At 38.3% G+C, this 13,179-nt stretch overlaps 1 protein-coding gene across 9 annotated transcripts in view; it reads right to left on the minus strand.

The window, feature by feature from the left end:
- Positions 1 to 13,179, minus strand: part of Dock10 (dedicator of cytokinesis 10) — a 234,253-nt gene that overhangs the window by 126,020 nt on the left and 95,054 nt on the right. For 8 of the 9 annotated variants that reach the window (XM_058577513.1, XM_046439593.2, XM_046439588.2 and 5 more), the window contains exon 2: positions 6,590 to 6,709. In XM_058577513.1, coding sequence (XP_058433496.1) covers positions 6,590 to 6,709 — 120 coding nt within the window. The remainder of the gene's footprint in view (positions 1 to 6,589; positions 6,710 to 13,179) is intronic. The other variant, XM_058577514.1, reaches the window with a different exon arrangement.

A 13,179-nucleotide genomic window follows, 5' to 3' on the forward strand; every position in this document is an offset into this window, starting at 1 on the left:
CCCTTTCCCTATTCCCTGGAAACCACTAATCTGCTTTCTGTCTCTATAGATTTGTCTGTTCTGGAAATTTTATACATAAGGAATCATAACATATGTGGTCTTTTGTAACTGGATTCCTTTACTCAGCATAATGCATTCAAGGTTCCTACAAGTAGTAACATGTATAAGTATTTCATTCTTGATGATGGAGGAATAATATTATTCCCTTGTATGGATATGCCACATTATGTTTATCCATTCATCAGTTGATGGACATTTGGGCTGTTTCCATTTGGGGCTCTGAATATTCATGTACAAGGCTTTCTGTGGATGTACGTTCCTAGGACAATCAAACACAGGGCAGAGTATCTGCATATTCTCACTGAAATAAAGTTAACAGCTAAAATTGCTTAACTATACTAGTAATTTTCTAATGATCTTCACTGTGGGCTTCAGGGAGTTAATATTTCCCTCAAGTTGGGCACCTTATTTTTCTATGAAGCTGAAAGTTTTTCTATGAAGCTGAAAGCATACTGTTTAGACAGAAAAGAAAGTCAAAAGTCCAGGTGCTTATGTTTGATTTCTGTCCTCAAAGTTGCTGTATATCTTTGGTCGAGAGTCCTCCCTAATTTTAGCTTTATTAGCTTGTAAATGAGAGGAATATTATAACTTGGAATCTAATTCAACAGAGACTATTACTTAGCTTTCAAATTGCAATTAAAGTGTTCTTGCAGGAACATTATGAACCATTTAAAGCACGCTCTTCAGGCCTAGAAGCCACAGATTAAAAAGAAGTTGAGATTCCTATAAAATGTTAAGTGTGTCTCAGAAGAAAACAATGAAAACTCATGACCTTTCTGCTTTGCAATTTAAAACATATTAATGTCTTTCTGTTTCCTCTCCTAGAATGACCCATGTGGTTAAATCTGGAAGTCCCCAAATATCAGTCGCTTTTTATAGCTAAAAATATACCATGAGAAGAGCAAGCCATTGGTATATTATGAAATCTGTTATTCATTCAGTTTTAGTAGTAAGCAAATGACAATTGCAGGATCCATTGGGGAGCCCTAGAGCCTGGACTCCTGATGTGAAGGTGGGTTTTGAGGAGATACTGTAACTCTCTTGACAGCTTATTCCAGTCAAGTGGCATAGAAATGGCACTGTCCAGTGTTACAACTTCAACTGTCCAAGTATAAGCCCTATTCTTGTTCATATTGCTGTTCCTGATATATTCACTTAGCTCACGCCCATGAAGCTTAGTCGAAAGAGAGGAATTTTATCAGTATGGAAGGTACTGAAAAACAGTACAGGTGTGCAATAGTCCCAGCTTTCAAACCTCTGATCTTTCTTATTTATGGTTTTGTATGTCCCAGAAATGATTCCATAACGCTGACTTTCTGCTTCTTTTGCTCAGCAAGTAATGCAATTCAGCAAGACCCTATCTCTAAATAAAATATAAAAAAGGGCTGGGGAGGTGGCTCAGTGGTTAAATGCCCCTAAGTTCAATCCCCAGTACCAAAAAAGAAAGAAAGAAATGCATTTCTGGCTTTCTCATTGTGGTGCTATTTTGTATCAGTATCTCCTTAAACTGAATCATTCAACAACATGATTCACTGTGTCCTTGAACTGCTTTAGCTCTTGAATTCCTTACTCTCCTCAACAACTTCACTGAGTCACACTTTGATGACTAAGTGCCTAAGTGCTTTTTTTTTTCTAAGTTTCTATTACCACCTACTCAAAAAGAAAGATGAGAAGGACAAGCGTAACAACTACAATGACTGAAGTAGTACTGAATGGATTAATAAATGCATATGTACTACTTATTTCTAGAGAATCATTATGATGGAGGTGGTGCAAGTTCATACTGCCTGATCCCAGAGTGCACATGCCAAAGAACTTCTACCCAGTGTGCCAAGACAAAGGAAAAATGTTTCTACTTCAGTCACTTAACCTAAAGAATATTGTAACCCAATATTCAACAATCTCTACTGAATACCCACGAACCAGACAGTGCGTTGGGTCCTTGGTGTACAGACATGAACTGATTTCTTCCTTGCCTAGTTACAGAAAGCAAGTGAACAGATAGCAAGTGAGCAAGTACACTGAAGTGTAGAACCAGGAAGCTGAATGTCAGCTATGTGCAGGAACAGTGCTCAACGGAAGGAGATGGAAGAGGGGATCATAGTGGTCTCGGAGCTGATTTTTAAGATGCAGTGTTGAATTGTGTCAAGAGGTGAGTAACACATTAACAATCATTTTCTCATCATGAAACAAAGCCAATTACTTTATTCTCTTCATTTTCAAGAGTATTATTTTGGAATGACTTTTTGGTCCTCAAGATACTCAAAGAATCAAAGTTATGTTTGAAAATAATGACCTATGTTTATGAAAGGCAATTAATGAAAAAAATACGAATTTTCTGCCTGCTCCAAGACAAGTGCTGCTGCAAAGATGATGGTTGTGGTTAAGGTTAGGGATGGGGTTAGAGTTAGTTACTCGACATCTCACAATGGTCAAGACAAGATGTCCCTGTCCTGCTGAAGTTACAATCTCGTGGTGAGAAACAAGTAACAGAGGAGTGAACCAGCAAATAAAGACCTTCAGAGTAGTCACAAGTGCTACAAAGAGAATCAAGCTTGGTGATGTGATGGAGTAACTCAGGGCAAGTGGGGCTATGCAGGCCAGTATGTGGAATGCTTCTTTGAAGAGGTGCCATTTGGGCTGAGTGGACCCAGCCATGTAGGGAGTATACAGATTTTACAGGGCAGATGAGCTTGGCAAGGGTAGAGAACAGAAAGAATTCCAGGTATTCTGTTCCTCCCCAGGGGCACTGCTAGGCAAGAGGGGCTCATAGTTCATCAGGGAGTTGGATAACAGAGACCACCACAGAAGCTGGATTTGACTCCTAGGGCAACGGGGAGCCACTGGAATGATTTAAGCAGAGGCATGACATTATCTGACGTGTGTTTCTTAAGGTTCCTTTGAGTACTGGGTATGAATGAATCAAAGTAAGACAAGGTTTAGAGAAAGCAGGAAGACAAGGCAGAAGAGAGTGAGGGGAGCTTAGGTTGGCAGAGGGAGCAGGAACACACTTCTAATGTCTGTGCTCAAAATGTAAGCACAGAATAGTGCCTTGGTAAAAGAATAATCTCTTTTTTGGTGTAACATGTGCCATATGCATTTCTTGGCATTTCTCAAGCATAGCATTTCATCTACTTTATCTTTCATCCATAGTAGGGCACAGGCTCCCAAAGCATGGAACTCCTGCTTTTCCTGTCAGCCCCTCTCTTCTAGGAAGTGCTGGTTCCATATTCAGAACCTCATGGGTGCTGAATAAATATTGATTAAACAAACTGAGTGATGAATCATGGCGCTGCAAGTGTGGGTGCCTGGAAACGTGGAAGCAGAAGTGAGCTGGAGTCTCCAATCCACAAGGCAGAAATCGGTGTTTGGATGGATGTGGGATTGGGAAGCACTGTCCCCTCCCAGCATTCAACGCCATGGGGTTTGTATGGTCATTCGGTCGTCACCTCCCACTGGCTAAGTAGAGAGCGAATCCCAGAGAATCCCTGCCCATTGCTCAAGGAAAAGTCCAGGAAGTGATGCATTTTCCAGGAGCATGGAAACTTGCTCTTGGTGACCAACACCCCTAAAATGCAATCTAGGCTGTGGATGGAGCAGGTAATGCCAGAGGGAACTTAAGAGAAGTGGCTACACTTCACAAAGAGCGTGAGGGAAGAATTCCAAAATAAATGCAGTTGTACTGCATAACATGGACGGGCCATCTTTTTCTGCAAAAAGGTCAGAGAATAAATCTTTTAGGGCTGTGTGTCTCTGCTAAAGATACTGTAACCCTGTCACAGCAAAGCCTTTACATCACGAACGCAGCCACTAACAACTGGTAAATATCGGGGCATCCATAATCAAATAAAACATTGCTTATGGATATGTGAATTTCATGATTATTTTCACATTTAACAAAATATTGTTTTTTTTTCATTCAATTATTTAAAAACATAAAGATGATTCTGAGCTGACAAGACATGCAAAAATAGCCAGCAGGCTACATACTGTTCTCAGATTACCAAAATGTACTTTGTAGGGCAAGAAAGAGGGAGAACAATATATTTAAATATTATTAAAAATAGCAATTTTGTGCAAATATTCCAACTCTCTCCTTAGTTTCTCAATTGCTTAATGTAAATGACAATTTAGCCACTTGTAGAATATGACTTTTTTTGATAGTAAGGATTGAGTAGCATCAAATATCTCTTCTCTTGGGCAACTACTGACGAGGAGCTAATCTCCCAGATGGACTCAGGGCTTCCCCTCTGCCCTGTTGTACGTTCCCCACACAGACCAAATGATCTGTTGATAATACACACAAGGCCATTTGTTCTCCTTCTTGAAACACTCTGGTGGCTTGCCACTTGCATTTAGAGTAAGACATAAATGCCTGATCTTTTTCTTGCCCCACCTTGTTTCTGACTACTCTCAGATGTCCAGCAATCTTGATCCTCCATCTGAGAACTCTCTGGTCCATGGCACCAGCCATTTCCTTAGCCTGAGACAGTCCTTCCCAGTGTTTAGCATGGGGGGGTCCTCCTGGAGAATATGGCTCTGCTCAGTTGTCACCTCATCAGAGGGGCTGTCCTTGGCACACTCAGTCCAATGTAGCTTTTCTCCAAGTCAGTTTCCATCATTCAGCCCTGGTTTAGTCTAGAACTTTATCTGAATTATCTTGTTAATTAATCTTTTTACTTATTTTCCTGACTCCTCCCAGCAAAAGGTAAGCTCTCTTAGGGCAAGTCAATTTTTTTTTTGCATTCCTAGAATGATGCCCAACATTCAGTATTATACATTTAATATTTGTTGAATGAATGAAGACAAGAATCAGAGGTGGCTTCTAGAATGGCAGTTTTTGGAGTTGTGCTAGTATTTTACTCAAGTGTGGAGTGAGAGTGACTACGCAGGATGGGATGGCATGGGCTGATGGGTAAGACTGACCCTGAGAAAGGACCAAGGTCTAGTTCTTGAGAGGTCACGGGCTATACTAAGCTCTCTGCGCTTCACCATGAAGTCAATGGGGAGTTACAGAAAGGTTTAAGCAGGCACACAATAAAATAGGTCAGCATATTGATTGGAATATTTGCATTGGGAAAATAGGTATGTTATTATATCCTGTTTACACCATTAAGGGTATCAAAGGTCAAAGAGTAATCAGAGACAATCCCTAACTTGAATGAGTGTGGAAAGATGCCAAAAATGAATTCAAGTTCAGTGCAAATGTTTCATCCATCTATACTTGGCTGTTCTCTTTTGCAGCTGGGAGTCTTGAAAAGATGCCCCTAGTTTCACAATTTTCGGTGTTATTTTACAGAAAAGAAGCTTTTTGGTAGGTCTACCTTAAGTCTGAAAAACGAAAATGAGGATGTGGAATTAAAAAAAAAAAAAAAAGGGTGGTTCAACTTTATGTTTGCAGTTCAAGCCCCAGTAGCCTGATCCAACCACAGAACTGAGATTTCTGCATGAGATATAACTTTCTCAAAATATGCCAACATGAGGAGGAAGCCATTTAAAAATTTTAAAAACAGACTGGAAGAATCCTTTTTCTTATATGCAAATCTCCTTTCTTTCTTCCATTATTCTTCATACTTGGAACAGAAGTGCTAACTTCTATATACTTTCTTTTTCATGAATACATGGAGGAACCTGAAAAAATTAACCCTTTAGAAGCAAGAAACCAGATCTGCCCCAAAGGTCAGAGATGCAACTGAATTTTGAGTTTGAGTAAAGTGTGGGAACTGAGGTCTACACTCACCAACAGAGGTTTCCACAGACAATACCTGTTTTGCAGTGTTACCCTTGAGCTGTCTCTGCACCAGCTCTTAGATGCTGAAATTTCCTTTAGAAAATAAAGGAAAGATTACCAAGCACCCATGGGAATCTTTGCATACTTAGATCTTTATAAATAATTTTAAAAAGCTTAAAGTAACCACAAACATCAGTTTTGAATGTCTGGGACAAAAGGGTGCTCATCATCCATAATTTTACTCTTTATCTCCAATGTTACTTTCCTTTTCATTCATTCTCTCTGTTAGCCTCTTGAGCATTCTGTACATAGTTATGCATGTCCTAAAGGGGAATATCTCAGACCATCTTCTCTGAAGATGTTCTTGCCTACCTTGCTTTGCCTCTAAGCCTCAGCATCTCCTTATTAAAGGCCAACCAAGATGAAAAGTGATTTTTTTAAGAATTTCATCTTTTGTGTCAATACATTCCTGTCTTTGACACTGGCTGGCTTCAGTTGCTTGGGAGCTTTTAGAAATGTGAGGGAGAAAGAGCACTACACATACAGGGAAGGCAGTGAGTAGCAGCTGGACTGGATGGAGGGAGGTAGCACCTTGTGCTGCTCCTGGCCCCTGTTGTCCCTGCCTGGCTAAGCCTCCACTCTCCTGTCTAGAGAAGGCCCTCAGGTACATTCTATGGCCAGATGAGGACTGGTCTTGTAGCAATGCAATGTAGGTTGGCCACAGGAAGAGGAAACTCTGAATCTATGGGGAAAGGTGAGACCCAATGTATAGGACCCTCCTAAATTGAGGGGACTTACTGAGAAGTCGTCACTGGGGAAGAATAAGAGATCTTGAAGAGGGTCATTCCGATAGGTCTTTTCAAGTTCTTCAATAACAGTTTCATAATCCAAAGGCTCCAGAAGCCTAGGTTTTTCCTGCTGTGAGAAAAGAAAATACCATGTTAACCACTCACACACATCACTTTGTTTCTTCCCCATGTGTCCTTTGATTTAATTTGTTAGTTGTCACAGAGGTTTTTGGTATCACACTTACAATGCAGTCACAGAGACTCCAGGATTTAGGATAAAGCCACATGATTATTATTTCCACATCTGAAATAATATGAGAAGATCCTGAAATACCTAACATCTCCTTCAGTAATTTGAGCAGTTGGCACTGATTCCCCAGAGCTCACAGGGGCCTGCCTGGCACATCCATAGCATAGATGTTTCTGTAAACTTGATCTTTGTCAACATGAAGAAAGGGCTTCTGTTGACCTGCTACAGTACTACGATGATCATCATCATTTTTGCTGAATTAGCTACTTCTTTGTATGTTCTCCTTGGGTCAATTTAAAAATGTTGGCATCTTGCTGGCAATCAAAGTATCACAGGTCGTCTTAGTTGTCACTGAAGCACAGATCCTGTGTCAGGATTAATTGCTTGGCTCTAAGCCTCTTTGTCTCCACTGAGAGAAACCTGGTCAGACTCTAATAGAACTGAACAACACAACCATCATGGACACATTGTGGTGAAAACGCGTCAGTCAGGAAAAATAGCCAATCATACTGCATTAACATCCTGAACCCAAGAAGAAAGGCACTCCTTTCAGAAAAGCCTCCCAGAGTGCTAACAAATAAATGCTAGAAGATGTTATTGCCTCACCATAAAACTGATGTTCTTCCTCCAAACTATATAACACAGAGAGAGAAAAATGGACCCTTCCAAAATCAAAACAGAACAAAGCATTACAAATCCAAAAACCAAAGATACAACCTGAGAACCCAATCCCTTTAATGAAATCTTTATGCAAATTAAATGAACAAGGATAGTCCTTTGTGTGTGTGTGTGTGGGGGGTACTAGAATGTTAGGGGTCACCAAGAAGTTTGGATACTAAAGCGATCTCATAAGTGGAAAAAAATATTTCTTTTCTTTTTCACATCAGTGATAACCACAGAAAACTCTCCACCCACCTCCTGGCCCCTGACGTGCCACTCATCCCTAAGCTGCAAAGCACATAGGTTTAGCCTGGAGGGAGGACGTCTTTAGAAAAATGTTGTCTGCTGCTAAACTCCCCAAACCTTTCATCAATGTTTTAAAAACTGCTAATGGACACCTCAAAGTAGCACTCAATATTTATTTTGATGATTTTCCAAATATAAAAGCAAAACAAAATAAAATAAAATGTGCACATTCTGCATTAAAAGAAAACCCACACATGCTTAGGCAAGCCCAGGGCAGGGCAAGGCGCTTATTCTCCCTGGAGGGGCCCTTCTAGTAAACCGGCTATATTTAGCAAATAAAATGCAGAAGTCTGTAGGACATCTGAAGAAAAGAAGCAATTCAATTGCCAACACAATCTGTTTAGTGAAAGTTCTGTGAAATATTGAGCATTTTGAAGTAGAAGATATTGAATCACATGGCAAGACTTGGGTGATTTTTAAAGAGCCTTTCGAGAATCCCTACATTTTGACATTCCTATTTTATTTAGACTTATTTTAAGTTCCAATTCCTTGTTTCCCAGAAAAAAAAGTTAATTCCAAGGATCACAAATTGATGGCTTAAGAGGCAAATGCAGGCCCCCAGATGTTTGGTTGGGCATGAGCATTTATTTTGTTTGGCTTTATTTTATTTTAAATTGACTTTGAACGTCTTCAAGTAGTGGTGTTTCACTCCAGTTCAGCTGCAGGCCTCAGGAGCACTTATCCATCATTACCTCTGACCCTGCAGCATCCCATGTTTATATCACCAACAGCCCTTATGGGTCTTCAAGTTTAAAACACTTCAGTTATTCTGGAACCTCTTTTTCCCCCCCAAGATGAATGTGTATGCATGAAATATATCAAATGAAACAAAATGCATAGTAAAGTGCTCTCAGGAAGCTCTTATCTCACCACAGATTTGATGGGTCATTTATGTTCCTTTTCCTCATTTAAGTTTCTTTGGTTTAGGTGTACAATGCCCTCAATAAACAGCCCAGGTCATATCTTCCACCACTTTTCTTTTTCTCTCCCTTCTTCACACCAATGTGAGCAAGAGGATGTGGCTCTAGTATATGTTGCAACTCATACATTTAAATAAATATGACATAAGCATGTTTTGAGTGGCCTTCTACACTTCAGTACTCATTATCTTTTACCTAATTTTATCTCTCATTAGTCTCGAACTTGAGCATTAATTAAGAAAGGGGAGACCAGAAAGTCTTTCAAAGATGTCTCACTGGAACCCAAATTTTACCTAAATTTAATCCTATTCAAATTAGTGCAAGAGGCAAAGCAGAGCTTTCAAGTTCAAAGTTATTGACATAATCTCAGAGAAACTAAGTCCTAACTGTTCTTGATATTCCCCAAACAAGGCAAGTCCTGCAAACTACTGTGGGAGGGCATATTTGTATGTCTCCATTTCAGGCTATGACATATCAGCCAATTAATGAATAATATTTATTAGGCCTTTCTTATTTAGAATATTGCACCACAGTTATTTTGATGGGGGAATCACAAATCCAGGATATCTGCATCATAAATCTTGGCCTGAGGCAGGGTAGATTAGTGAAATGCTATCTTCCCAGGGATTTTATTAATTGGTGTCAAGATACTCAATATATCAGAATTTGGAGGATAAGAAATTTAACAAGTCAACAGCACCTACAGCCTAGGATTTGACAGAGTTTGCCATGAAAGTTTTATACTTCTGGGATGCTGAGAATGCAGACTATTATACCAATAGTTCTCTCTAGAGCAAGGGGGCTATCTTCTCAGGGACTCAGTCAAAGATACAGATGCATACAAGGATGGTGGGACCAGTTAATTTCTCAATCCTGATCCTTGCAGAGACATTGAGTGAAAATGGGAACTGAGCAGCATTGATTTACAGCTTTAACAAGGGTTGGGTTGTCCCTCCTGAATTTAGTGTGTGTGTTTCTTTTGGAAATGCACCAATTGGGATAAGGTATGTGCCAAGATTACCCTGAATTGGATTGGATTTTATAGTGCTTTTTACTCTTACTCTCTTTCTCTCAAATGAGTAATGAATTTCATTAGCTATTTTAAAGTTACTATGCATGGGAAAAGGCACCCACCAGGACCAGTTATTATGCAGCAGGGCGATGTTTCCCCACCGTAGTAATAGGCCCTATTCTTCTTATATAGTATTAAGAGATTTGTTTGATCTAGTTCCCCAAACCCTCAGCTCTTTTCCAAAGCAACTTCACAGCAGAAGAATGGGCCCCTGTCACCAAAACAAATGCTTTCTTCCCCTCATTCTACAACTTCTCATGAACACCAACCCATTCTTAAGCCCTGGAGTGGGGAAGCTGCCATCTTGGTAGAGTCCAGACTGCCAAGACCATTTCAGCTAGTAGACTGTCTGTGCTTTAACTACAGATCCTGATCTTAAGCACACAGTGCTTCATCCCAAAGATCTGAATCAGTTTCATTATTACAGTTCAAAATCAATTAGGGGAAAAAAACCAATTGGGTGACACCAAAGAAAAGAAAATACATATTTGAAGCATGTGGCCCTAAAAATTTAATTATTAAATTACCAACATGGACCTTCCTCCAGAATAAGTCTAACTAAAAAGTAAACTAAACTACCCAGCCTAGTTGCCTAGGAGTATATCATATACTCAGGAACCAGAATTTCTGGGAGTCTAGAAAATTGCTACTATGGACTATGTAACATTTGGCATAGTAATTAAAATTCTTATGTCTTAATTTCTGCATCTGTAAAATGGCTTAGTAAGAGATTGTTTCACAGGATGAGTTGAGGTAGTACTTCTTAGAAAAGCACCAGGCCTCATATATTTACTTCGTAAGTATTAAATAAGTTAAGGTTATGAATTTTAAATTTTCACTAGTCATGAACTGAAAGGACCTGTGTTGCGAATTTAATACATGCAAAGAGCAAAGAGCAAGTAGGCATTCAATAAAAATGTATTGAGTAATTAAACATATATCTTTGCATCCAGATCCAGTAATTTCTTTTTAGGGATCTATCTAAAAGAAATAATAAACATATATACATATTACATATGTATGTATATATATCTATATGCATATGTACAAATACATACTTGCATAATATTTACAAATATTTATATATTTGTATATGTGTATGTGTTTGTATATATATACATGTATATATGTACATAAGTATGCATATATGTATATGCACATAAATATGTGTAAAACCATATATATTTATGTATAATCATATATATTTATGTATAATCTAAGATATGTGCAAGGATGACTTGGCAATATTATCTTTGTAACAAGGTGGAGAAACATGCTTACCTTCACCCAAGGGGATAAGAAAGGTGGACAGTCTGGTGGAGGCTATACCCAGTGAGTGAAGATATCTGAATTGCTTTTCAAGAAAAGTGGCTTATAATTTTCAGAAAACCATGTGTAATAGAGAAAGGCTTAAGGCAGCAGTGAGCTTTGGGAAGGACATTAAGCCTAGGATAAAGGTTGAAGTAAATAAATAAATAATTGTGTAGCACCTGTCATGAAATTGCTGAATCCTTCAATTCTTTGGTAAAGTTAGTGAACTCACAAAGTTTTGCAAGTGATTGGTTTGTTGTGGGGGTTGGGACCTAAAGAAGGTGGGGTCCATGATCAAGATAGCTACAAAAGGAGCCACAGGGAAATGGATTATCTTAGAAGAAAAGCTCAAGGAAATCTTGACAGTGGCTCTAGATTGACACATATGATGACATTAGAGTCTGAATCTAGAATACCTGTCTAGAACTCTAGGTGATAGTCACGTGGGAAGGGCATAGCCACCTAAAAAGGGAGAATAAGAAGTCATTGAGGGTAAGAAATGATTATGAAATTAAGGTACATCAACCCAATAAAATAAGATATGCCCTTTAAAACTGTGTTTTTGAAGTTCATGATGAAAAGCAAAATTGTATATGTATTATTGTTTAATAAAATGCAAATAAATATTGTACAACAGACTAACTGAACATGGTTTTGAAAATTACTGAAAATTAAAAAAGCTAAGAGATACAAATCCAAATATTATTAGTTATTATGTTTGAATGGGACTGTAATATTTGGGATTTTACTATTCTGATTTTTCTGCATTCTCCACATTTTCTATTAGGAACATACTTTGGTGGAAAACATAAACTTGATTTCTCAAAACTATCATGGCTTCATTGAAACACTGGGGAATTCTTTGATTTTAAAATTGTTTACCCCTTTGAAAATCCACCAGAGAGGGATCCTAGAAATATCACAGCAGGGCTTCATATAGAAATCCAACCACTAAAGTAACAGTTTCAAGTAATTAATTAAAAAAAAAAAAAGATAACAAACTCTGGGGAAAGGAGACCAGGGAAAATAATTACAGACTAGGAATGAGGTTCTAGAAGCTCATGTCAGCAAAACGGAGAATCACAATTAACAATTTAATAGCGGAAGTATTTTTGGCTTGATAGGGAACCACTGACATCTAATGTATTAAGCTATATGTGATAGTCATTGTTGTGAAGAATTAGATGCAGAAACTCCAGGGAGAAATTCAGAATCTTTCCCTACCAGCTACGTGACTTGGGCAAGTCGTCCAGTCTTAGCTGATGTTGATTTGAGTGAGAATAAGGGCCATGGTGTCGTAAAGATGAAGAAAAACAACCGTGTGCAAGTCGTAAGTGAATTACAAAATACCAGACATGGATTTGTCTTTATTTGAAAATTATCCACATGGCTTTACACCAAAACTTTGAAGTTTATGACAAAAAGCAAAATTGTGTACATATTATTGTTTAATAAAAATGGGAATAAATACTGTACAACAGACTAACTGAAAATTATTGAAAATTTAAAAAGGTGAGAGCTATAGATCCAAATATTATTAGTTATTATGTTTGGATGGGACTGTGATTTTTAGGATTTTACTATTTTGACTTTTCTGCATTCTCCAATTTTCTATTAGGAACATAGTTTGCTTTCATCGCGTTGAAAAAAATGAACTGGATTTCTCAAAACTATGATAGCAAATCAAGGCAAAGCAAACCAAGCAATCCTACCAACTAAATTCTTCATGTTCCAGAGATAGCCCTATATGATTTTATATTTATTATCCAAATTTCCTTAACGGAAAACTCAGACAATGAATGATTTGAACAGAGGTTTAAAAAAGGTACTAATATAAGGAAAAGTACTAAAATAGGAAAGGAGCAGCTTATTCTCTGTATCTCCTAAGTCAAACCAGCTGCGGGGTCCCCCGGAGGAAAAAGGAAGTCAATCCACCTAACTATGTGCAGCAGCCCTGGAACATGACCCTGAAATTCTACCTTTTGTTTTCCTTGAGAAATAGCCTAGAAAATTCTTTTTGTGTATTTATAATTTCAGTTCAAAAGAGAAGGATTAAATTTAGAATGGGTTTGGTATTAATC

The sequence above is a fragment of the Marmota monax genome, unplaced genomic scaffold (assembly GCF_021218885.2).
Source record: "Marmota monax isolate L192 unplaced genomic scaffold, Marmota_monax_Labrador192_F-V1.1 WCK01_AAM20220418_F8-fsc00041, whole genome shotgun sequence".
In the NCBI taxonomy this organism is placed as follows: domain Eukaryota; kingdom Metazoa; phylum Chordata; class Mammalia; order Rodentia; family Sciuridae; genus Marmota; species Marmota monax.